Source organism: Palaemon carinicauda, chromosome 17 (assembly GCF_036898095.1).
Source record: "Palaemon carinicauda isolate YSFRI2023 chromosome 17, ASM3689809v2, whole genome shotgun sequence".
Classification (NCBI taxonomy): Eukaryota; Metazoa; Arthropoda; class Malacostraca; order Decapoda; family Palaemonidae; genus Palaemon; species Palaemon carinicauda.
The window spans coordinates 41,894,720-41,921,977 of NC_090741.1; the positions used below are offsets into that span (position 1 = coordinate 41,894,720).

The 27,258-nt window shown below is 47.0% G+C and overlaps 1 protein-coding gene across 4 annotated transcripts in view; it reads right to left on the bottom strand.

Moving 5' to 3' along the window:
- LOC137656694 (uncharacterized) overlaps positions 1-26,727 on the bottom strand; it is an 89,434-nt gene extending 62,707 nt beyond the window's left edge. Inside the window, exons 1-2 of one of the 4 annotated variants that reach the window (XM_068390896.1) lie at positions 26,631-26,727; positions 9,888-10,023 (exon numbers count right to left, since the gene is read on the bottom strand). In XM_068390896.1, coding sequence (XP_068246997.1) covers positions 9,888-10,023 — 136 coding nt within the window. In that variant the 5' untranslated portion in view covers positions 26,631-26,727. Of the gene's footprint in view, positions 1-9,887; positions 10,024-26,557 lie in introns of all 4 variants that reach the window. The other 3 variants (XM_068390898.1, XM_068390895.1, XM_068390897.1) reach the window with 3 other exon arrangements.
- Between the last annotated feature and the right edge of the window lie 531 nt (positions 26,728-27,258).

Genomic DNA, 27,258 nt, shown 5'->3' on the forward strand with positions numbered 1-27,258 from the left:
TGGGGGACAGGGCTGGCGGGCAAATATGTGTAAATAGCTAAGGTTTGTATGGTTAGGAAAAATACAAATTATCTTCGAATTTGTCATTTGTTCCGTAACCGAAATACAAACCACGCTATTTACAAAGGGTGACTTATCCCTTAGGAAGGGTGGAAAGTCCCCAGCCATACTGGCTTTGGCTTTACCCGGGGACTCAGAATCCGAGTGAGTCGCACTCGAGAAAAGGAGTCCCTGCACCTCACAAGTTCCTTGCACCGCAAGGAACCATGTGGCCTACGTAAGCTTGTGTGTGAAGGAAGAAGTGTGACCCGTCTTAGGCAGTTGACCTGGAGTTCCAGAAGGAACTCTGGGTTAAGACGTTCCCAATACCACCTCGTCAGGGTATGGGGGACGCGACAGTATTGACTCAATACTCGGAACACAAGGAAGCATGGTTTACCTGCAGAGGTTCGAGGTCAGCTATGCAGAGACCAGGATGCTGCTTCCCCGTAGAGGGGATGATGAAGAAAGAAGTAAGGGCCAGACATACTTCTTTCGTTCATGCAGACTAAAACCTGATAACAATGCCCTCAACCTTCTGCTACCTGTCCAAAAAGGAGCCTGAGGTTAGACCAGCTGTTGTGTAGCCACCACAGAGCGATAGAAAACGTATCGAGACTCCTGTGGGTCACGCCCTGCAGGAAGCGGGCTGAGAAGGTCATCAGACGCTTCCAGACTCCAGCTTGTAGCACCTGCGTCACAGAGTAGTATTACTCGAAGGCGAGGGACGTTGCGATGTATCCAACATCGTGCTGTAGGGCGACGTGACGGGGGAGGATCTGAAGACAGGTCGAGATGAATGTCCTTGAGTCCGGGCTGAAGAGGTATACTGGTGACTCTCCCCCCATGTCCTCCTTGTGTTCCCAAATCGGCTGCAACTGAGGCCAAACTGCAGCTGTTCCCAGCGCTAACCTCTCGATTCCTGTACTGGCAAGAAAGAGAAGGTCTTGGGACATCAGACACAGAATGGAGACTCAAAATCTTGAATGAATCGGACCGAAGGGTCGGGACCCTCAGATTCTGAGTCTAGCCAACAACTCAGGAGCGAGCCTGAATGTTGCCTTCCCCTCTTCCTTAGAAAGGGGGGGAGTAGTAAGAGACCAAGAAGATTGCTTACACACTGGCCGTGGCCAGAGTGAGCAGAAGACCCAGGGCGGAATACAATCCGAGGCCTGTCGTAAAAGGGTCTTGAGAAGATCTCTTAAAGGACTAAAAGTCCGAGCCATGCTCCAAGTTGGAGGTCTTCCTCCGACTAGGGCAGGGACGATCGTAGCTTCGCATGAGCGAGGATAGATCCAGCGGGCAGGAAAAAGTTATTCCTTTAAGCCTGAAGGTCAGGGAAAGGCTGAGCGACAGGCTTCATTGCCAAGAGCGGAAAGGAGTTTCCTCCCGCCGAAAGGCAATAAGACCGTTATTGCTGGAGAAGAGGCCTCACAGGAAGAGGTATATCTCCCACGGCACCAACCACCTTAGACTCTTCACTTTGCCTGGGAGACCCCTGTGGATGACTATCGCAGATGACGCGACCTCCGTACCGCGACTGTAGCGGGTTGTCTCTTCTAGAGGAGGAAGCGTAGTGTCTCCAGGCATGAAGCCGAAGCGACGCCCCGGTTCGGGAGAGATGTCGCAGTGTGGTTGCTTGAGTAGTCTGCGCCGTGGGAGAAGCTCTCCCGGGAGTTCCGTCAGGGGAAGCAGAGGGTCCAGAAACCGTTCTGCACATAGTCCCAGTGGAGCTCTCCCATTGAAAGGTTGACAGACAACCTGGTTTTGTTGAGACCCATTGTCCGCAGACAAAAAGGAGGGAAGACGCAGGCGTCGAAGTTGTCCCACCATCACCGGAATGCATCTTGCCAGAGTCTCGGGGTCTGAGACTGGGGGGAAAACTAGCGGAAGCTCGAGGTTCCAAGCTGTCGCGATCAGGTCCCCCAGACCAGCACTTGCTGGTTACCCAAGGTCAAAGACCCCTAGGTACACTCTCTCTATGAGGCTCTGCTCGGATAGTCTGAGAGAAACATTCCCCTGCCTGGAATGAGAGAGCCGATGGTGGAATTGAGAGAATCTCAATCATCCCGATATCTCTACTGCAAGATGTGAAGGTGTGAAAATGCGTCCCCTGCTGGTTAGCATGAAGTCGACACGCAACGGGGCGACTTGGCAGGAGCGGTAGGATCTGAAGAGGGGCCAGACTAAGGCCTTTAAGCCTGCCTGAATGATGGAGAGGTATCCTTCAGGTCTTGACCATAGGCCTGGACCGGAACATGCCCCCCCCCCCTTTCCTTTGACGAGTCCGAGAACCGCATCAAGAATGTGGGGAAAGGACGAGAATATCCACTACCATCAAGAGGCTCCATAGGTCAACACCCATTGCAGGTTTAATAGTTCCGCTGGTCCCATAGGGCCAGGGAGTCCGGTTAAACATTGCCTGAAGCCACCGGAACTTGGATCGCCCCACATGGAACTTATCCTGAGGCGACCGTTCGGACTATAAACGGGTCAATGAGGAAAGAAGAACTAGGAAACGTTCCAAGGTAGGGCTGAAAACTCTGCTTGACTGAGAACAGGTACTGCGACTCTCCTCAGTCTTGCCACGGTGAACCGAAAGGAAGGCTCGGAGGATGTGGTAACAGAATCTGGCGTCCCCAGGTGGTCACCCATCCAAGTACCGACGTTGCTTAACCTCGCTGGACGGACGAGAAGCGGGGTTTCCAACGTGGTAAGGCGGTTGACTCAATATCATGGCCAGATACTCCAGATGTTGAGGCAGAGGAAGAGAAGGCTCCAAGCAAAATACCATGAGCCCACACTCATGGTCAGCATTCGGAAGCTTTTCCCGGCGCTGAAGAAGGTCGAAACCCGAGCCTACCGGAGTTGACCAGCCCTCCAAACAGCAGAGGAGGCGGAAGTCTGCACCTGAGCGGCCAAGAGGAAGGCAGGGAGAGTTCTCTGGGGAAACAAACCTGCTATGCCACGGCGGGATAGCCACACTGCATCATAAGCAGGAATACTTGCAGTTTAGGCTGAATTCGACGAGCACCCTGGAAGATGGATGGAATGGAAACTGAAAGTACCCGTCCTTCCGATCCAGGGTTAAAGGAGTCCTGTCGCCTCGTTACCAGTCTGATCGATTCTGCTGGTCTACGCTGGCCGAAGTTTGTTCGACAAACTTGATCAGGGCTGAGAGGTCGACTATGGACATCCCCTCTCAGATCCTTCCTTACAAGAAAGGATCGACTGAGGGGGCCGGGGGTGAAGCCGTCGATGATCCTAAGGAAGACCTTCGCCTAAGGTATGGATCATTCTGCCCAACCGGGCAACTCTGCTGATGCTATGGCATAGAGGTTCAGAGACACTGAATTCGCTGACAGAGACGGCAGGCGCGATATCCTTGGCTACTCACAGAGATTGTGCGGGAATGGGCATCGGGAAGCTGTCATTCGGATGAGTAACCTTAAGCATCCTCCCAGCGAAAAAACCTGCAATCCTAGAGTTCGTGAACTCCTTTTAGGACTATGCCCCCCCGGGGGAGTCTCCCGTGCCATCTGTTCCTGACAGGAGGAAACTGCAATTGGACACCTTGTCCCAGTTGTCGTAGCCGATAACTTAGGCCGACGTGGTTGAAAGAAAAGGGAGCTGGAGCCCTGCAGAGTCTGGAAGAAAGCGCCTTGGAGGAGTGAAACCGGAAGTCGATTTACTCCGCACAGCAGATGTTTAAGTCTCTGTCCTTGGGCAAAGACAAAACTCTTCTCAAGGATGGAAGGGTGTCTGAGGTCGTTGACCTCCACAGATGAGACACCCGAAGGAAGCCTTCAGTCAGTGCGTCCAGATGGTACAACATCGAGCTTGTCCGCAAGTAGATACTTAACGACGAAAGGCCAAGGTGCCTGAGCTCGAGAGGAGGAAAGTACCCTTGATCTTCCTGTAGCTTCCTTGAACCAAACCTCGGGCCGTAACCGAGGAGGGAAAGAACCTGGTAAGCTCCCAGAGGAAGAGGTAAGCAGTCACCCCTTGTCCGATGGAGAAATCTTCAACGGAAAGCCCCCCCGCCAAAAATCCTTCCAGGGCGGGAGAAGGAGAGAGTACTCGTGCAGGAGAGGGGACCCTCGAGACCGACCTCTTGGGAACCAACTTCGCCCTGGGGGAAGTCACCAAGAAGTCCACTCCTCTCTTTCTCTTCAGCGTAGGAGAGACAGCCGCTGGTTTGTTACCCTGGCCGGTGAGTGCTGGTTTCATAAACCTCATTAACGCCCGTGCCAGCGGATCAAACCATGTCTGCTGCTCCAAGGACACAGAGTCCGAAATCCTCGCTAAGGTGAAAGGGATCGGGCGATCCTTTGGAGAGGACACGACGGTTCCTGCCTGAAAAGAAGGTGGGAAGAATGCTGTACTGACCTGTCTTCGTCCTGCACTACCAACTGTGCTTGGATGGAGGTGATCCCGAGTGCCGCCTAGGAGCACGCGTCCCTGCTGCTACCACCGGCTGTGGAATTCGCCGCGAACTAAGGTCGCGCGAGGGCGAACGGTCGCGCAAAGGCGAATGGTCGCGCGGGCGCACAGGCGAGTGGTCGCGCGGGCGCGCAGGCGAGCGGTCGCGAGGGCGAGCGGTCGCGAGGGCGAGCGGTCGCGCGCGGGCGCGCAGGCGAGCGATCGCGCGGGGCGCGCAGGCGAGCGATCGCGCGGGCGCGCAGGCGAGCGATCGCGCGGGCGCGCAGGCGAGCGATCGCGCGGGCGCGCAGGCGAGCGATCGCGCGGGCGCGCAGGCGAGCGATCGCGCGGGCGCGCAGGCGAGCGATCGCGCGGGCGCGCAGGCGAGCGATCGCGCGGGCGCGCAGGCGAGCGATCGCGCGGGCGCGCAGGCGAGCGATCGCGCGGGCGCGCAGGCGAGCGATCGCGCGGGCGCGCAGGCGAATGGGCGTGACGGCGAGGGATCGTGCTGCCGCGTAGGTGAAGAAGATCGCTGGCGGTAAGCGATGGCGAGCAGCATGTGTAGGTGAATGATCGCGTGATAGGGTGCGATGGTGATCAGCATCCGCAAGAGGGCGAGCGTTCAGGGTTGTGCGATGAGGAGCAGCATGCGTAAGCGGGCAATCGTGCAGGGTTGTGCGATGGCGAGCAGCATGCGCAGGTGAATGATCGCGTGAAAGGGTGCGATGGTGATCAGCATCCGCAAGAGGGCGATCGTTCAGAGAGGGCGAGCGTTCAGGGTTGTGCGATGAGGAGCAGCATGCGTAAGCGGGCAATCGTGCAGGGTTGTGCGATGGCGAGCAGCATGCGCAGGTGAATGATCGCGTGAAAGGGTGCGATGGTGATCAGCATCCGCAAGAGGGCGATCGTTCAGGGTTGTGCGATGAGGAGCAGCATGCGTAAGCGGGCAATCGTTCAGGGTTGTGCGATGGCGAGCAGCATGCGCAGGTGAATGATCGCGTGAAAGGGTGCGATGGTGATCAGCATCCGCAAGAGGGCGATCGTTCAGGGTTGTGCGATGAGGAGCAGCATGCGTAAGCGGGCAATCGTTCAGGGTTGTGCGATGGCGAGCAGCATGCGCAGGTGAATGATCGCGTGAAAGGGTGCGATGGTGATCAGCATCCGCAAGAGGGCGATCGTTCAGGGTTGTGCGATGAGGAGCAGCATGCGTAAGCGGGCAATCGTTCAGGGTTGTGCGATGGCGCGCAGTTGAGGGTCGCGCGATGGCGATCAGCATCCGCAGTTGAGGGTCGCGCGATGGCGATCAGCATCCGCGGTTGAGGGTCGCGCGATGGCGATCAGCATCCGCAGTTGAGGGTCGCGCGATGGCGATCAGCATCCGCAGTTGAGGGTCGCGCGATGGCGATCAGCATCCGCAGTTGAGGGTCGCGCGATGGCGATCAGCATCCGCAGTTGAGGGTCGCGCGATGGCGATCAGCATCTGCAGTTGAGGGTCGCGCGATGGCGATCAGCATCCGCAGTTGAGCTAGTAGCTGGCGAACCATGTTCCTTCAGAAGTGTTGGAGAACGTTGGCGTGCCAGCTGTAACACACGTGGGCGATCCGGAGATCGCTGGCGAGCTGATGATCGCTGACGAGCTGACGATCGCTGGCGAGCTGATGATCGCTGGCGAGCTGATGATCGCTGACGAGCTGATGATCGCTGACGAGCTGATGATCGCTGACGAGCAGAAGGCTACGCGTGGAAGCCTGCGCAAAGAAGAAGAGTCCTTGACCCCGACCTGAACCGAAGTTCTAGATCGCGAGGGCGAACGTGGGCGCACAGGGCACGTAACAGGAACCGCAGGGAAGATCGTCTTAAAAGCGCTGACGAACAGGAGAGCACTGACGAACAGAAGGGCGCGCAGGGAAACCCTGACACGCAAGGGAAGAACCCCCGTGGGGGCAACCCTTTGCCCCGAAGGGATCGTTGTCCGCCGGGAGACTGATGTCCGTCGGAAGACCGTTGTCCGTCGGGAAGACCGTTGTCCGTCGGGAAGACCGTTGCCCGTCGGAAGACGAGATTAGACTGCTGTCCATCTGCACCAAGACGGAAGATCGAGAAAAAGAAGTTGTAGGCTGCAAACGGAGATTCAAAAAGGCGCCTCAAGCACCCTTATAGGGAGATGAGAGGCCCCTTACGACGAGGCGGACGGAGGGCCTTACGGCGAGGGAGGCCAACAGCAACAGCAACAGCAACAGCAACAGAAGAAACCTCCGAAGAGGAGTCTCTATGAGTGTACTCTCTCGCGAACGAAAGAGAAACACTTCGTGGAAGAGACTGGTCAGCCAGTGACCTAAAAGGGGCAATCCTCCGAAGAGGAGCTCCTGCAGTTGCCCAGCCCCTTGAGCGAAACTGCAGGTGCGACCGCTCAGCACCAAGAGCATAGTCGCACGAAAAAAAGGCAAGAGAAGAACCCCCCAAAAGAGGAAAAGCTCAAGCCTGGACAGGAAAAAACTTCCCTCGGAAGGAAAGTTATCCGCCCAAGGAGGCAAGCCTCCTGACTGTTCTAAAATGAACTGGAGAGCTGTCCGTCGACACGGGAGTACTACCAGTAGAAGGAGACACGCCCCTGACGACAATACAAGGGGGGAGGCAGCAACAGCCGAATCCCCAGGACTCAACCAGACAGCTCACACCGTTGCTATATTACAGAAACGAACTAGATCGGTAACTGTAAAAAAATAAAACAAATAATATTAGTACACATTCATTCCCCCGGGAAGGCTCCGAAGAGGAATCCCGAGGAAAAGGAACAAGAATTACACAACAGGCACGTGCCCTCACAACCACTTACACTCGCGGAAGGAGAGCTGTAACCAAAACAGAATTATAACAATTATAATTATGTAACTATGTAATTATGTAATTTAAAAATGAATGAACACTAAAGAAAAAACGAAAACCCCGAAAGGAATCGTTCTACAAGCTGAAAAATTAACAACTACAATTAGATTCATAAACTAATTGAGACAAAATGTACGGCGTAGCAACCCCACCCACACGGGAAGGAAGCTACAAGGGCGTAGTAAAACATAGTAAAAGGGTGAACGACCTCAAGAGAGAGAGAGAGAGAAAGACCGAAGTCAAACTCGATCGCAACCCATAAAATTAGGCCGTGGTGGCCTAACTGCCGAGGCCTCCACGTAGATATCGTACACTACACACACACATCTGAAAAGGAAACTTACTTATTTCTATACTCAAATATATATACAAACATGAAAACATGTTTACATATATATTGAGTAAAAGAAAAGTAAGCGATTAAGTAAAGACAAAACAGACAATGGCTGCCAAGCGAGGACCAAGACAGAGACGTCTGTCACAGTCCGAGCCAAAAGTGAAAGTGAGTATTCACCTGTGTGTGAGGGGGAGGAGGGGTAGCTAGCTACCACTCCCTACCCCCCCGCTAACTAGCGCGGGGGTAATACACCCTCGTTAAATTCTAATGGCTCGCCATTTCAGCTACGCTAAAAGGTAACCCTTTGTAAATAGCGTGGTTTGTATTTCGGTTACGGAACAACTAGACATTATCTGATTTGCTTTTTTCAATCTTTAACTAAACTCTATTTCTAAAGACACTGTATTGAAGATCATAGTTCTTAAATATTTGAATGATTCTACCTCGTTAAATCCTTTCTCCTTCCAACGATATTTCATTTTCTATTGAAAACTCTGTTATCATCTCTGTCTTTCTTGGGTTTACCTTGAGCCCAACCTCATGTGATATTTCATGCATACTGGTAAGCAAGCATTGCAAATCCAGTGGTATTCTGCTAATAAGGACAGCATCTTCAGCATACTCTAGGTCAGCTAATTACCTATGGCCAATCCAGTCTAATCCTTCTCCACTATCTCCACCTGTTCTACACATAACAAAATCCATGAGAATGATAAACAACGTAGGTGAAAACATTTCCTTGAGTACAGTAATACCTTGAGATACAAATTTAATTCGTTCCATGACCGCCGATGTATAAAAAAAATCGTATCTCGAAATAATTATTCCCATTTGAATTAAAAGAAACAGAATTAATCCATTCCAAGGTTAGGAAATTACCCAAACCAAGCTTGAATTATGCTCAAATTACACTCAACAATCACTAAAGAAAGATAAATACCACACTAATGAGAAGGAAATTGATATATAATAATAAATGTTTATAAAAACAATAAAAAAATTGAGTTGTACTCACCGCCTAGGCGAGTGCTAACGTACGAGATGCATGCAAGGAGGAGGGAGGGAGAGAAGCAAGGCTACCACGCACACTTGTGCGCGCACACACGATATGGTAGCTGTAGAAAGCGGCAAGATTATACACAATTAAAAATGTTGAATGAACTTACTAAATGCTTAATATTTAAGTCCACGTAACAGAAAGGATGAATGAAAAAAAAAAAAAAAAAGAATAAAACTGTAACCAACTCACCATGGAGACAGGGATGAGCGGCTAATGAAGCTGAGCTAGGATGAGGAGGAGGCAGGGAGAGGGATGAGACAGCATAGCCTAGCCTACTATACACACTTTTTCCTTGCTTTGCGTTTTGTAATTTTATTTTCTTGCTTTTCCTTTTGTATTTTGATTTGGGCTTTTCATTTTGTAATTGTATTTGTTTTTCTTTTTTTCTACACAGGCTTATCACTTCCACTATCACTTTTGGCTCTTTTGACCTTTTCACCTTCAACACTTGGACTGCACGGTCATTTTATAAGAAAGCGATCAAGAGGTCTGCTTTTTCCTCTTTTTTAGGATGTTTCTGAAGTGTGTTAACCATGTTTCATTTAATAGACACTCGCTCTCCTGTATGCAATTTCTCAGGGTGTCTTTCTTCAACAAAATCACATACTTTTTGCCACATGCTGAGGATCTCACAAATTTCTCTTCAAGCAAGGACCTTCTCTTCCTCGAACTCCACTCATTGCCGAGTTCCTGCATCACCTCCCTGTGGGAAATCTCCTGTAACTCCTCCAGCTCTGTTGTGAGTTCTTCAGCATGTTCTTCAACCAACTCCACACCTAATGACTAAGTGGATGAGTTTTTCTTCTATGGTCACGAACAGACTCTTTATCAAATTCACACATTTAAGAGGAATTTCACAATAACGCGAGACTCCCCACAAAATTAGCCGGTGCACACTATCAAACACATTATAATCAAGAAACGAAAAGGGGCTCACTTAACAGATTAAGAGCATCGCCTTAAAATATAAGGATAATAAGAGGATTTAACATCAATCCCTAGTAAGAGACGAGAAATTCGAAACATCTACAATTTTCAACTATTCTCTTTCATCTCTAACAAATACACATTCTTTCCGGTAACTATATTACTGTTCTTTTTAAGAAGTGCAACACCAACATCCAAAAACTGTAGTCTACTGACCTTTTCCCTGTACAACCTTCTTTCTTTCCTGGCGATTTGCTCCTTCTACATTACTAGGGCAAACATGATGGATGAAACTGTCAATGTTGTCGCAAAACAGGAAACATTCTCCGCACATATACGAATAGTCTTCCATCTGAAAAGGAGGATTATAAACAAATAATATAATTAAGTACAGGTAATCATGATTCAAAAGACAAAAAGGACATCAGTTTACAAAGCCAAGTTTCTATTAACATAAATTTGGAATTAAATTGTTTTTTCCCTAACTACTGTATACAAACCTGAGCTCTTTACTATGAATACAAATAATTTGAAATTTGTATTTTTCCTAACTATACAAACATGAAGCTCTTTAAATAGTATTTTAGTGATAGCTGAAAAAAACTGTTAAAGCTTTTGCGAGGTATAACTACCCACCGCTTTTTAGCCGTGGGGGTTGTGGGGACAGGCCCACCACCTTGCTCACAAATGCACTACTAAACAACCATCATTTTGCAATTGTGGCAGGACTCCTGGGAGAGGGTGATGGCCAGACCAGCAAGTGCAAAACACTTCAGGCTTGTTTAGCTAGGAGAAACTACAAATTTTATGTTACATATTTGCATTTCTCCTAGCTATATAAACTCGAGCCATTTATATGGGGTTACCACTAATCCTGTTTTTTACGACCAGCCCATCAAACTTGTTGATTGCATCATGCTGGGTAAACACTGTGCATGCATCAGGAGACTCGGCATTGAAGAAATCTTTTAGTTTCCAGCAGTGAGAACTAAAGCTCTCCCAATGGGAGGGAGACCAATCCATAATTCCTACAATAGTTATATGAATATTCTCCTCAACATCTCTTGTCTATGCAAAAGGAACTTGAGAGGGTGTGCGTGCCTTTCTGCCCGACTCATAAGGATGCCAAAAATATTGCCACCCTGTCTTGGGCAAAGACGCAAATACATGCACCGAGATTTACTGGACATAGCACTCACTCGATCTCACAGTTAACGAGTAAAAACAAATGATCGTGACATGAATTAAAGATAAAATATATGCACTAAAAGGGTATGCAAGATGAATGCGAAGGCTCGACCGTGGAGAGGAAGTGATTGATTGATTGATTTAGAGTTTTCAGGCATCCTGACTTCTAAGGAGAGGAAGTGAGAGAACAACCTCTTAACTTGGCGACCAGCAGTGTTGTGGGGAGATGATGTGAGCAACCTCCCACTTGCTCATTGCACATACGCTGCGTTTACACAACACACAGCATAATGCCACCAACAATTTTGATTGGCTTGTCGTAGAATAACCCCATATAAATGAAGTTGAAGTTTGTATGCGCATAGAAATAAACAAATTATTTCAATTTGGTAATTCTTCAGGTACGCTCAGAATTCCATATGAGAAGAGACCGTTCCATTGAGGAGGGAATGCCGACTCCATTCAGTTTAAAAACTGAGGCTTAAGGCCAAGTGATAACCTTTCATTGCCAATACAGAACAGTCTTCCTTTCTGAGGAACGACAAGAGCTCTATTATTGTTGGTATAGTGGCAATGAGGTTAGCGATACCCGGACTATGACACCAACCACAAAGGACAGTCCATTTTGGTTTACTAAAGCAGATGCTTCCATAGAGGTTTCCTGACATTCTTCTGTCCCAAGTCTCGGAAGCCTTTCTTTCAGAGGGGTTATTGGATGGCCTCCAGGCATGAAAATGAAGCAATGGAATCACATGATGAAAAGTCTCCATATGGGTATCTGAGTACAGTACACCGGTAAATGTAGTCTCTCTTGGTGCCTCTGTGAGCAGATGCAGAAGGACCTGGAATCATTCTGCATGTTGCCCTATGAGCAACTAGGGTCATCACAGTATCTTGGGATGCCCTGACTCTAAGAAACGTCCTTACAATGCAAGAGGGGAACGTGTAATCCTCTGTCCTCTCCCACGGATATTGAAAGGAAACTTTATCAATGGCCGGAGCACCCGGTACTAGCAAGCAGTGCACCGAAAGATTTCAGTTTAGGGACGACGTAAACAGGTAGATTGTCAGTGAACCTTACAAAGTTAAACTTTGTTGGCTACCTGTAATTTCGGAGACCATTCGGAGCCTACTATCAAATTGTCCTTCAGCGCATTCTTTTTGCCCGGGATGAAATGGGCTGAAAGAATAGTTATTGTCCGTCCCTCCGAGGATTCCACAGCCAATTGGCAGAGGGGCCTTGAAAAGTATTCTTCATTGTTTGTGCGTGACACCACCATAGTGCTGCCGCTCATCCGCACTACAGAGAGATGTGAAAGGAGCTGATGGAATTGTTTGAGGGCAAGAAAAGCTACCCTCATTCCAGGCGGTTTATGTGGCATTGTCGCTGATTCAGACCAAAGTTCGGATGCCGTGAGGTGCGCCAGGCGAGTACCCCAACCCTTCTTATCATGACCCTATTTAGAGAAACAAATCCGGGGGAGTAGAGTAGAGCAGGTTGGTGTCCGACACCCACCACTCCGGTCTCTCTTCTGCTCTATACCTACCGGCAACAACGTGTTCTGTGGGTTGAGGTGCTAAGACCAAAACCAAAAGGTGGAATTGTCAAAGGAATATTGGTCGATCCCGAGACCGCCTACTTCAACGCCTGAACAATGTCCAGGAACCAAGGGGTGTCTCAAATACAAGACTGTTTCCTCAATATAGGAGGAGTGCCATAGGCACAAGAGGATGTCGCCCCGTGTCCTACCTTGTGCTAGACTTCTCCAAGGACATGGGCACTGTCCACGAGTGACAAAGCAATCTGCCTGTGAAGGGAAAGCTACTTTCTTTGGTAAAGGAATCTGCAGTTCCTCTCGCAAAGTAGAGAGACTGCAAGGATAGCATTGGAGAGGCGAGAGATAATACGGGGCACTTACGCGCACATGCTTTTCAGCTCGCACAAGCAAGGTGTAGTCTACCTGTGCGGGCCTGTCTACCCAAGCACAGCGTGCGATAGCGAGGTAGATCTCATCTTCATTCTAGACAATGCTTGTTACGCTCACTAGTGTTGATAGGAAGACTTGCCCAAGATAGCACATGTAGAAGAGGTGGTGTACCTTCATCAGGCAGACGAGCTCGTCCGCCTACCTCACTAGGAGGTACGGTGCACCATGCAGCCCAAGACTTGTCCACTATATTCCGGAAAGCATGCTACCTCGCAGATCCCTTCGTGTAAGAATCTGATATTGTCAGAAGTACGATCAGAGGATTGAGAGCGAGCGTGTGCGGAACATTGCATGTATCAATCTTTGAGTAAGGAGACCAACCAAGGTTCGGTCCTGTGAAGTATCCACGGCTGCCATTAAAATAGCGGACGACACAGATCGCATGCAGACCTCCGTCAGGCAGAGGAGTTCGCCCACCCACCTCGCTAGTGCTCGGTGAATGGGTGAGCAACAATGAGCAAGACTTGGGTCTGTGCTAACACCCAAGCGGAATGAACTAGAGTACTCTCATACGACCTACCTTCCAGAGAAGCCCGACGGGTAACATTATGCGCTCCTTCAGGTGGAAGCATTTGCTCGTAAACGGCGGCTATTAAGGCTACGGGAAACAGGTTGTACCAGCAACTTATCCCCGAGGAAATAATTTTTCACATTTATCGGAAAATGGGACGGGCTCTGGGTTACCTGGTCAGCAAACTACTCTATAGGGTAGCCAACACTTCCCAAGGATTGTGAATGCTGCTTCCTCCCTGAAGAATTGGCAAGTTCCACTGAGAGGACCAAGGAACCTTGCCTGTCAAGTGAAAAGTCAATTCTCATCAGCTAACGAGGGGACGGAAATTGCCTAGCAAGACGAGACGTGCAACAACTTGCAAGCAACTATTCTGTAATGGGGAAAATCCTGTTCTCCAATTGCATTTAATCCAACGGGAGTTGGCCACGTAAGTATGCATGCAGGTGGGTAATATCAGAGTAGAACACTCCTCTTTAGGGGGAAAACTGTATTACAGCAAATCTTAGTGATGGTTATCAAGCGAGGGACCTGTTACTAATGACCGATCACAAGCAACTACTTCTGAAAGACAACATTGAAATGCATCTTCAATCTCTTGTTGGATATGTATGCAAAAGTCCACCTACAAACACGTAGCATAGACCGCTGAGGCGAGATAAACATACGGGCACAGCCCAAGTGATCTGATTGGAGAATATTGACCAATGCTCGCAATCAAAACCTTCCTATAACCGAGATCCCTTAGAAATGAAGAATACATTTGGATTTCTTCATTTCTGATCAGCAAAACTGGCATAAGTTCCAAATGCTTCCTACCAGGAAACAGATCACATTATTATTATCATCATCACCATCATAATGTCTTGCTAGGCTACAACCCTAGTTGGAAAAGCAGGATACTATAAGCCCAAGGGCTCCAACAGGAAAAATAGCCCAATGAAGAAAGGAAATAAGGAAACTACAAGAGAAGTTATTAAAAATCAAAATAAAATATTTCAAGAACAGTAACATTAAAATAAATACTTCTTATATAACTATAAAAAACTTAAAAAAAAACCTAGTGGAAGAGAAATACTTTAAGATGGAATAGAGTGCCCGAGTGTACTTTCAAGCAAGAGAACTCTACCCCAAGACTGAACGACCATGGTACAGAGGCTACGGCACTATCCAAGACTAGAGAACAATGGTATGATTTTGGAATGTCCTTCTCCTAGAAAAGCTGCTTACCATAGCTAAAGTCTCCCTTCCACCCTTACCAAGAGGAAAGTTAGCCATTTAACAACTAAATTGCAGTAGTTAACCCCTTGAGTGAAGAAGAATTGTTTGTTAATCTCTGTTGTCAGGTGTATGAAGACATATGAGAATATGTATAGAATAAGCCAGACTATTCTGTGTATGTGTAGGCAAAAGGAAAATGAGCCATAACCAGAGAGAAGGATCCAATGTAGTACTGTACTAACTGGCCAGTCAAAGGACCCAATAACTCTCTAGTGGTAGAATCTCAATGGGTGGCTGGTACACTGGCCAACCTACTACGTACGCAAGTTTTATTGTACAGTAAGTATTCTATATAATAGGAAGGCCAATACGAAAGTTAGGAAGGAACTGCTTAGAATGAAGGAAGAGTCTGGTTACGGGAACATGGAGAGGAATGCATAACACAACTTCCCATAAGGAATTCAGCATCAAAAATTTGGAGATCTTTACTTAAGTATTCATTTCAGTGATGTTGAAAGTAGCCAATAAAGGTTTATTCATGAGGTATAGCTACCCTCCGCTTGCTAGCTAGAGGGGGGGGGGGGGGGGAAGCAGAACAGGCTTGCCTCCCTGCTCGGCAATAGCGACTAACCGTCACTTTAGTAACAGAAGCAGAACTTTTCAGAGGTAGGTGCTGACAGGAACAGTATGTGTAAAGAGCTCCAGGCTTGTACGGTGTAACTAGGAAAAATACAAATTATCTACTGTACAAATTTGTCATTTATCCCAGCGCAACATACAAACCTTCCGCTCTTAGGAGACTCCCCTTGAGGAGGGTAGAAGTCCACAAACTAACTGGCTGCTATTGTCCCGGAATGACCTCTTGTGCTTCGTACAAGCTGTTCGAGAGGGACCTGCACACCTCGTTATCCTCATAGGATGACGGCCTGGACAATTAGGGCTAGAAAAAGAAAAGGAATCTTCATGACTCTCCTCTTCGTCTTCCCGTGCTAACAAAGAACCTATGGATCCAAGGACGAGCTCCTCTTGTTGTTTTGATAAAACCTTGGCACCCTCAGGGCATAGTAATAGTTGATCAGGGTCACCTGTTACAGATCGGAGACTCGATCCGAAAGGGCCTCAATCTAGGATCCGCTACAGCCCAATTTTGAGTCTTTGCTACAATTCAGGGACAAAACAATGCGACTTACCCCCATGCCCTTGAACGGATGTCGTCGTAGGAGAGATCACGTAGCTCGCCGACTTTTCGCAAAGGACAGAGCTAAAAGGAAGGCCGTCTTCAACATCAAGCCTCTTTCCGAGACTTGACAGAGAGGCTCATACGGTGCTTCTTTCAGTGAGTGCAAGACCCTGACAATGATCCAAGGAGGTGGTCTGATTTGCGACTGGGGCAGGTACGCTCGGTTTTTTATGAGAAAATTCCCTCGAGAAAGAAATTTTAACTCCAACTCAAAAACTAAGCTTAAGGGCAAGCGATAGCCTTTCACCGTCGACACCGAATAGAGCTTTTCCTCTCTGTAATGGGAACTCCACTATTGTTGGAATAGAGGCACTGAGTGTAGCGATACCCTGTCCACTACACTAACAACAACAGACTGACCACCTCGCCTGATACACTGCAGACTATGCGAACAGTTGCTGGATAATATCCATGAGAAGACGTAGCGATGGTATCACGTGTGGCTGTCCGAGTAGCTCGTGAAGTGGAGGGACTTCCCTCAGTGCCTCTGTGAGCAGATGAAGAAGGTACGGGAACCATTCTGCATGTTGCCACAGTGGAGCTATGAGGGTCATTGCTAGATCTTGCGATGCCCTTACCTTGTTCAATAGCCCCCTTACTCGGTGTTGAAAAGCATCCTGCCAGAACACTTGAGGGTCCGGTACTGAAGAGGAGTGCACCGGAAGTTTCCGCTTGAGGGATGTCGCAAACAGGTCATTTTTCGGCGAACCCCACAAAGTCGAGACTTTGTTGGCTATTTGTTGACTCAAGAACCATTTAAAGCTAACTATCCGAGTCCTACTGCCCAGATTGTCCGCCAGCACGCTCTTCTTGCCCTGGATGAAGCAGGCTGTTAAGGCTACCAAATTTTCTTCCAACCATCTGAGAATTTCCACAGCCAGCCGGTATAGGTGCTGTGAAAAAGTATCTCCTCCTTCTTTAATGTGGGATACTAGTGTTAACGCTCAACAGCACTACAGAGTGCCCTGAAAGGAGCCAATGAAATGCTTGAGGGAGAGACTGGCTGCCCTCCTTTCTAGGCAGTTTGACACTGCCTTTCAGATTTGGACCACAGCCCGGATGCCGTAAGGTGTCCCAGGTGAGCCCTTCCACCACTATTTTGATGCATCAATGAAGAGCACCAAATCCGGGGGAGAGAGAAGATTTACTGTACTCCCAAGTAGGTTTATGTCCAACATCCACCAACTAGGGTCCCTTTTCTGTTCAGGACCTAATAGCACCAGGGTGTCTGATGGGTCCGTATGCTGAGACCAAAAGGTCCAAGGCTGCCACTGATGAGACCAAATGTGTCCCAACAGCCTTTTCCATCGAATTGCTGGCAATTTGTCCGAGAGAAAGTTCTTGGCTATCTCTTTCAGTGTTCTTATCCAATCCTTGGATGGAAAGATCTAGCACAGTGTGGTCCTTATGCTCCTCCTTAGATGCACCATGCTTGGACAGGTTGCAAAAGACTTTTCGTAATTTATCCGGATTCCCAGATCTTGACATAACACAAGAAGTTATGTCTCGATGGAGGAGAAGGGCAACCTCGAGAATCAGCATATCATCTAGATAATGAAGGCGATGAAAGACGTTCTTCTGCACCCAGGTAGACACTACAGTGAAGACATTCGAGAGTACCGGAGGTACTGTGGACAGGCCGAAAAACAGCACCTTGAATTGGTATATCTTTCCTGCTACTGTGAATCATAGTTACTTCCTTGAAGAAGAATGTATTGGGATCTAGAGTACGTGTCTTTTAGATACAACGATATCATGAACTCGTGAGGTTTGACAACTGGTCTGATTCTTGTGCAGTTGCCATCCTGAACGGAGTCTGTTGGACACTCACATTCAAGGCCGAGACTGCTCTCCAGCTTCCAGACGCTTTTTCTACAAGAAATAAGGGACTGTAGAAGCCTAGATACCCTTCCAGGACCTCTTGGAGAGTTGTCCTCTAACATGGTCCTTCTTCTGCCCATGTATTTCACTGATCCTTCCGAGTAGGAATTTGTCATTGTTGGACAACGGGACTAGATGGTCAGGAGGAGGGGGAAAGTTGGTTAAAGGGGCAATGTATCCCTTGCTTAATACAGAAATGGACCAAGCGTTTGCTTCGTAATGCATCCCCCTCTACCATCTATTCTTCATACATCCCCCCAACAGTCGACTGGCCAGGGGAATGACCTCCATAGCGGGAACTTTGTCTCTTTTACCCTTTCTCCCACCCCTGGGTCAAAAAGGGCTTCTAAACTCCAGAGCTGCCTTCTTCTTGGGTGCACTTTTCTCCCGACTGTGGGTTTTCTTGTCAGCGTTCCTCTGCGGCACGTGTGCCAAGTGACAAGAGCGACAGGTAATGACCCTCTGAAGGAGTGAGTCTTTAGTCTTTCTCCTCCACCTGTCGGCGACTGCCTCACTGTCGTCCCCGTGAAACATGGAGGGGCCGTCCATTGCGGCGTTGCAGTGTCTCATCGCCTCTCTCCTCGGCACCTGCCTCTGGAATTTTGACATAAGTCTCAGAACTCAGTAGACCACGTTCTGTCAAAAACTCTATGGTCCTTGCTCCCGAGAGTAGATAATGCCAACCTACTTTCGGGTTTCAATAAGCCCTTGTCTCAACGAGACACCCTACCGTGCCCAGCCAATAATCCATCAATGAAACGGATTGCAAAGAATAACTAGCAATAAGTTCCATGTTGACGGCGTCGGCCACACAGAACTGTATTATTATTATCATTCCTTGCTAAGCTACAACCCTAGTTGGAAAAGCAGGATGCTATAAGCCCAAGGGCTCCAGCAAGGAAAAATGTTATTTTCATTAGTAAAATAAATTTTTGAATATACTTACCCGATAATCATGTAGCTGTCAACTCCGTTGCCCGACAGAATTCTACGGGAGGGATACGCCAGCTATCACTATACTAGAAGGGGGTGTACTCACAAGCGCCACCTGTGGCCGGGTACTACAGTACTTGTTGTTGACGCCACCTCACTTTTTCCTCGGTCCACTGGTTCTCTATGGGGAGGAAGGGTGGGTCAATTAAATCATGATTATCGGGTAAGTATATTCAAAAATTTATTTTACTAATGAAAATAACATTTTTCAATATTAAACTTACCCGATAATCATGTAGCTGATTCACACCCAGGGGGGTGGGTGAAAAACCAGTGTACAAGACTAAAGGATAGCTAAGTATCCCGTATTTCATAATAAGTACCTGGTAAGAAAGTCGACTTGAACCGTTACTCTGCCTTTAATAAGATCGTCTTCCTTACTGAGCGCAGCGTTCCTCTTGGAAGGCTGAATCAACTCAAAGGTGCTAAAGTATACAGGGCTGCAACCCATACTAAAGGACCTCATCACAACCTTTAACCTCGGCGCTTCTCAAGAAAGAATTGACCACCCGCCAAATCAACAAGGATGTGGAAGGCTTCTGAGCCGACCGTACAACCCATAAAAAGTATTCAAGAGAAAGGTTAAAAGGTTATGGGATTATGGGAATGTAGTGGCTGAGCCCTCGCCTACTACTGCATTTGTTGCTACGAATGGTCCCAGGGTGTAGCAGTACTCGTAAAGAGACTGGACATCTTTGAGATAGAATGATGCGAACACTGACTTGCTTCTCCAATAGGTTGCATCCATAACACTCTGCAGAGAATGGCTCTGTTTGAAGGCCACTGAAGTAGCCACAGCTCCCACTTCATGTGTCCTTACCTTCAGCAAAGCAAGGTCTTCTTCCTTCAGATGAGAATGTGTTTCTCTAATCAGAAGCCTGAATAGTAAGAAACTGAGTTCTTAGAACTTGGAAAAGAAGGTTTCTTGATAGCACACTATAAGGCTTCTGATTGTCCTTGTAAAGGTTAAGACCTTTTTAGATAGTACCTAAGAGCTCTAACTGGGCAAAGTACTCTCTCCAGTTCATTCCCCACCAAGTTGGACAGGCTTGGGATCTCGAACGACTTAGGCCAAGGACGTGAAGGAAGCTCGTTTAGCAAAAACCGAGCTGCAAGGAACATGTAGCCGTTTCAGATGTGAAAACAATGATCCTGCTGAAGGCGTGGATCTCACTTACTCTTTTAGCTGTTGTCAAGCACACGAGGAAAAGAGTTTTTAATGTGAGGTCCTAAAAAGAGGCTGATTGGAGAGGTTCAAATCTTGATGACATAAGGAACCTTAGGACCACGTCTAGATTCCAGCCTGGAGTGGACAACCGACGTTCCTTTGAGGTCTCAAAAGACCTAGGGAGGTCCTGTAGATCTTTGTTGGTGGAAAGATCCAAGCCTCTGTGGCGGAAAACCGCTGCCAACATACTTCTGTAACCCTTGATCGTAGGAGCTGAAAGGGATCTTACTTTCCTTAGATATAACAGGAAGTCAGCAATCTGGGTTACAGTGGTACTGGTTGAGGAAACTGCATTGGTCTTGTACCAGCTACGGAAGACTTCCCCTTGAGACTGATAGATTCTGAGAGTGGATGTTCTCCTTGCTTTGGCAATCGCTCTGGCTGCCTCCTTCGAAAAGCCCCTAGCTCTTGAGAGTCTTTCGAAAGTCTGAAGGCAGTCAGACGAAGAGCGTGGAGGTTCGGGTGTACCTTCTTTACGTGAGGTAGACGTAGAAGGTTCACTCCTAGAGGAAGAGTCCTGGGAATGTCGACCAGCCATTGCAGTACCTCTAAGAACCATTCTCTCGCGGGCCAGAGCGGAGCCAACCAACGTCAGCCGTGTCCCTTTGCGAGAGGAGAACTTCTGAAGTACCCTGTTGACAATCTTGAACGGCGGGAATGCATACAGGTCGAGATGGAACCAATCCAGCAGAAAAGCATCCACGTGAACTGCTGCTGGGTCTGGAATCGGAGAACAATACAATAGGAGTCTCTAGGTTATCGAGGTAGCGAACAGATCTATGGTTGGCTGACCCCACAGGGCCCAAAGTCTGCTGCAAACATTCTTGTGAAGGGTCCACTCTGTGGGGATGACCTGACCCTTCCGGCTGAGGTGATCTGCCATGACATTCATACCGCCCTGAATGAACCTCGTTACCAGCATGAGCTTTCGATCTTTAGACCAGATGAGGAGGTCCCTTGCGATCTAGAACAACTTCACGAAAGAGTCCCTCCCTGCTTGAAGGTGTAAGCCAGGGCTGTGGTGTTGTCAGAGTCCACCTCCACCACTTTGTTAAGCTGGAGGGACTTGAAGTTTATCAAGGCCAGAAGAACCGCCAACAACTCCTGCAATTGATGTGAAGTGTCCTTTGCTCCTGATTCCAGGTTCTCGATCATTCCTGTCCGTCCAAAGTCGCACCCCAGCCCGTGTCTGATGTGTCCGAGAGGAGACGGCGGTCGGGTTTCTGAACAGCCAAAGGTAGACTTCCTTGAGAAGAAAGCTGTTCTTACACCACGCGAGAGAAGACCTCCTCTCTTCGGAAACAGGAACTGAGACCGTCTCTAGCGTCATGTCCTTTATCCAGTGAGCAGCTAAATGATACTGAAGGGGGGGAGGTGGATTCTCCCTAACACGATGAACAGGGCCAGCGATGAAAGTGTCCCTGTTAGACTCATCCACTACCTGACTGAGCATCGGTTCCTTCTCAGCATGCTCTGGATGCATTCTAGGGCTTGGAAGATCCTTGGGGCCGACGGAAAAGCCCGAAAAGCTCGACTCTGAAGATCCATACCCAGGGAGACAATGGTCTGGGATGGGATGAGCTGAGACTCCTCAAAATTGACCAGGAGGCCCAGTTCCTTGGTCAGATCCATAGTCCATCTGAGAATCTCCAGACAGCGACGACTTGTGGGAGCTCTTAAAAGCCAGTCGTCTGACGGAGCCGGACACAAGATCATGGTACTGCTGCACAGTCTGTGAACTGTCAACCATGGGGAAGCGAGGAAGTACAGTGACAACCCGAAGCTGTCTAGACTGTCTGGGTCGTACAGACAACTCCTTATCGGGTTGCTGAGGTTGCCGCACTGCGTCACAACAAGTCACTTCTGCTGGTTGTTGAACGTCTTCCCAGTGACACACTGACTCCGTAAACAAAAAATCCTTTAACAAGGACTAAGCTTGGACTGTATGTCTTGCAACACAGCTCAAGGTCTATGGGAGCAGGTGTGGTAACAGACGGGGTTAGTGACTGAAGTGGAACCATTACCTTCCCTGGAAGCATGTTATGCTTAAATAAAAGTCCATAGGAGGCTACGCAGCTAAAGGCTCCTCTCCAAATGACAGAGTCCTCAAGGGAATATCAGAAGGAGGGAGAAAAGCACTTTCTCATCTACAGGGACCATATCCGAGAAAAGATAAGTTCTCTCAGTGAGGGTTTCAATGGTGCAAAAGCAGCAGACTAGAAGGCAACATTATGAAACTGCTTGACAGTCTAGTGAGTTGGCAACAACCAAAGATGTATGACTGAGAAGCATGCGGTAAGGTATGCAGAGCATGCTGTATGTAGAGCATGTTGTATGCAGAGCATGTTGTATGCAGAGCATGCTGAATGCAGAGCATGCTGTATGTAGAGCATGCTGTAAGGTAAGCAGAGCGTGTTGCATGGCGTTTAACATTTCTCAGAAATTCCATGACCAGTGCTAGAGTGCTTCATGCATGCTTGCATGGGGTTTTAATATCAACATAATATTTACCTTACATTCATAATTTTGCCATATTTTGCGATATTGTTAAAAATATATTGCAAGGAATACATATATATTTTTATATAAGACAGACAAATAACCTCCATTATCATAATGTTTGTGTAGGCATACATGTATATGATTACAAATGCAAGTTATGAAAGTAATGAAGGTTATTATTGTCATTTGTTATTTCTCAAGTTGAGGAGAAAGTGGCAGATGCATGCGTTGAGGTGGCTGACTCATAGCATGAGGTTGCTGCCTCAAGAGTTGCGCTTGCTGTAAGGGTTGCGGATGCGCAGTAGCAGGTTCCTGAGGAACGAGTTAAGGTTCCTGAGGTGTGAGCTGCGAGAGTTGAGATAGCGGCTGCGCAGAACACAGTTCTTGTCTCGCGAGTTGAGGTTCCTGAGGAGCTAGCCTAAGCTGCAGCGAGTGCTGAGGTGGCTGCCTCATTGATGGAAGAGGTTGTTGCCTCGCTGGTGGAACCGCAAGCGGAAGCGGAGGAAGTAAGGCATAAGACTCCTGCTCCCATTGCTGAGGTTGCCTTAAGGAAGGTTAAGGTTGCTGCACAACGCTGGTAACTGGCAACTCAGAACGCGGTAAGGTAGCCTGAGGAACCTCAACTTCGTACGCCTGGCAGACTGGACTGCGGTGAGGCGGAGCTCTCGCAGGAGGAGGCGGAGGTTGCTGCACACCGCTGGTAACTGGCAACTCAGAACGCGGTAAGGTAGCCTGAGGAACCTCAACTTTGTACGCCTGGCAGACTGGACTGCGGAGAGGCGGAGCGTTCGCAGGAGGAGGTGTAACCTTCTCAGCCTGAAACTCACGCATTAAGACCCCAAGCTGCGACTGCATGGACTGCAGCAAAGTCGTCTTGGGATCAACAGACGATAAGGTCTGTTGTGGCATCGCCTTACCTCTCTTAGGAGGTGTGCAGTCACCTGAGACTGAGGAGAGTCAGAGCTAACCCAATGACTGCATCCGGGTTGTTGAACTCTAACTTCGTACGTCTGGCATAGGTCTGGACTTTACGTTTAAGAGGTCTTGAGACCTGAGACCAGCGTTTTCTCCCCGAAATTTCTTCTGCAGACGAGCAAAATAAGGGCTCAATCGTCTGCGGGTGGGAGTGACGGTCTCTTAAGACACGCCCGCAACCACCGAGGATACTTCTGTGCGCCGATCAAGGCCTGCCGAACCCTTTTGCCCTTCGACATTGCTTCTCCCCTGGGCTTGGGAGCTTGCAAGAGGTCCCGGACTGGGAGGACGACTGGCACGCACAGAAGTACCCTCACGCACAACACTGACACACTTTGCGCTAATCACTTATCACTTTTGATTTTCTGTTTGCACTTATTTCACTGAACTCGAAACTTTAAGTGGTTTGTACCTGAAACACGCAATTCTATCCTTTCTCAAAAGTTAGTAATTGCGAAAACAGAATTACAATGTAACAGAAAAATCTAATGAAAGATAAATAATTCAGTGGCTGGAAAGAGACTAAACACTAGATCAAATAAACTACGTTTAAAATCTCTCACCGCATAAAGTTTGAGAACAAGAAAAACTCTAGAAACGTTTACCTTCTTCCCCTAAAGAGACTAGGGAGAAGAGCAAAAACGATAACAACGTTACCCGCTTGAACGAAACGTTTATCCTCCTCTTTCTCCCTCCGTCTCTATCTCTCTCTCTCTCTCTCTCTCTCTTGACTTAGAACCTGAGAGAAGAGCCCAATCATATATATCGTTAAAACATATTATTGTTAAAGGAAAATATTTCCCAAAATGAAAAGTTCCTTTGTAGAATTAAAACCATTAAGTTAAGAAAGAATGAACAAAACGCTAGACACGGTTACTCTTACTGCAACGTGACACCGTGAAAATTCTCTCTCTATCGTAACGATAGAGCGCAAGTTGAACGTTCTGAAACGTCAACAACTGCAGAGACAAAACAAAACGTTAGTTCAACTTTGAAAACAGTACGAGACTATCAAAGAAATTCTTTCAAAAACATTAAAATAGCATAATATGTTAACAGGTAAAACCGAAATGACGGGCTCAATGTTAATTAACTTCGGTACAAGAAAAGACCGCCTACCATTAGGAAAGGTCGAATATATAAAAAATTAATTTTAATAATTTTATAATAAAAGGAAGTTAATCGAAGAGGCCTATAAAAGGCGGAGAGATATAAAATAAATCTATAACTTTTGTTAAGCAAAATTAAGAAAGAGAGTCTATACTCTCTTAGACACCAACACTTCCGTCTAAGGGAAGGGTCGGCCATTAAAAGGTGAAAGAGAGTTCATACTCTCTTCGTCACCATAATTAAATTAATTCCAAAAGCTAACTAAGCTAATATAGAAGTTTCGAGTATAGCGAATAGCTGCAAATTTTAGAGAAATACTTCACCAAACCGTGAACAATACTCCAAAATCATAAGCGTATCCAAGAACGTCTTGCCGGAAGCACGACAGAGGAAAAAGTGAGGTGGCGTCAACAACAAGTACTGTAGTACCCGGCCACAGGTGGCGCTTGTGAGTACACCCCCTTCTAGTATAGTGATAGCTGGCGTATCCCTCCCGTAGAATTCTGTCGGGCAACGGAGTTGACAGCTACATGATTATCGGGTAAGTTTAATATTGAAAAATAGCCCGGTGAGGAAAGGAAACAAGGAAAAATAAAACATTTTAAGAAGAGTACCCACATTAAAATACACATCTCCCATATAAACTATAAAAACTAACAAAACACAAGGAAGAGAAATAAGATAGAATAATATGCCCGAGAGTACCTTCAAGCAAGAGAACTAACCCAAGACCATAGCACAGAGGTTAAGACATTACCCAAGACTAGAGAATGTTTTGATTTTGGAGTGTCATTCTCCTAGAAGAGCTGCTTATCATAGCTAAGGAGTTTCTTCTACCCTAACCAAGAGGAATGTGGCCACTGAACAATTACAGTGCAGTAACCCCTTGGGTGAAGAAGAATTGTTTGGTAATCTCAGTGTTGTCAGGTGTATGAGGACAAGAGGAGAATATATAAAGAATAGGCCACACTATTTGGTGTGTGTGCGTGTGTGTGTAGGGAAAATGAACCGTAACCAGAGAGAAGGATCCAATATAGTACTGTCTGGCCAGTCAAAATACCCCATTACTCTCTAGCGGATGGATCCAGTGGAAGAGGAGATGGATAGTATTCTACTACCTCATAGCACTTCCTCTGACGTACATACAGCTGAGGAAGTAACCGAAAATAACTACTATATCAGTCACCACTGAAATTATCTAATAAAGGACGATGGTTTGTATCTCACATAGGAACAAGAGCAAGAAATATGGCCTAACAAATAAATCCTACTTTCCCTATGTCGGCATGTCTTTACTGTACATATGTCAGCATGTCTTTACTGGATACTATGGGGAGAGGGTTAACATGCCACAGTATACTTAAGTTAACTGTACTAGGATTAATTGGTGGTTGTGTTCATTGAGTAACTCATTACACTGGACTTGGAGAGGGTATCAAGGAATTTAGGAGCCTCTATATATCAGCAGCCAGTTTCTCCCACGTGCAAAGATTTTGGACACCACCTAACCTAACAGCCGTGTCCTTACTTAACCGGGCAGCCAACGCCCGACTGCATCCCCCTTACATTGCCATATTCTTAGTAAGCTGTCATCCATCATACACCGTGGTGGCCCCTATCATACACACACCCTGGGGTTTGTAAGGTTGCATCCACCAAGTTTAGTTGGAATAGATTGTGTGGAGCCTTTGTATCACGACAGACAGGAACACGTGCATAGAATGCCACAAACTTTCCCACCTAACCTAACCTACAAGCAGCGTTCATTACCTACTTTTCTAACGGGGAACTCAAGACCCACTGCCTTAGAGGGCTTAGACTGCAGTATTCATACCAATAAGGATAAATATAAGGGAAGTATGGAGCATGTCCTTCATCACACATACACCCGGTAATAAGTAACCACCGGTAACAATACCAGTGATGTATGAACAAGTAACAACGTCTAATTTAGGGTAAGGAAAATGAGTCGGGAATCACACCCTGGAGTCTACGATTATGTGGAACCTTTCCATTTCCATAAATATAGCTTTACACATATATACATACCGTCCAGTCATTTTGAATTAATCACTTACTAACTTGGCCGTTTAGAGGTAACAGACAACAGCATTTTCCTTACTTTGGTGTTAGTTGAAGTTGAATTGTAGTAGAAGTTCCTCGCAGACTTCGCTGAACAACACGGTTTGTTTTGATTGAACTGCCTACTTTGGGTTTTCGATGTTTCTTCTTCTTGAAGTTGTTCGATTTGTAAACATGATAAACATTGTTTTAAATTCTATCTATTTATTTAACTTGTTATTAGAATGAATACATATTTAATAGAGGAAACATTCAAGTTTTATATCAATCACAAATGCATACTGGTAAAGGATTTAAAGACATCCTCAAGTAGTTCTTGTTTGTCATTTCTTCGTATAACTATCAAACTACCGGTCAGAGTTAAATCACCTGTTACATTAATTTTCCAGAGCATTTTGTTTATTTGTTATTTTTCTATCTTTTTCTTAAAAAGTTAAATTACACATTTTTTTACTATTACTAAATAAGAGCTTGGTCCATTTATTCAAATGTCTTTATTATTGAACAATGACCACGGTCAATCTGAAATGAACTTAAAACATATTTAGAATAAATGATGAACAATGTATATAACTCAAATGAACATAAAACATATTAAGAATAAATGATGAACAATGTATATAACTCAATGTTTATAACCCTCTAATTACAATATTTACAATATGATT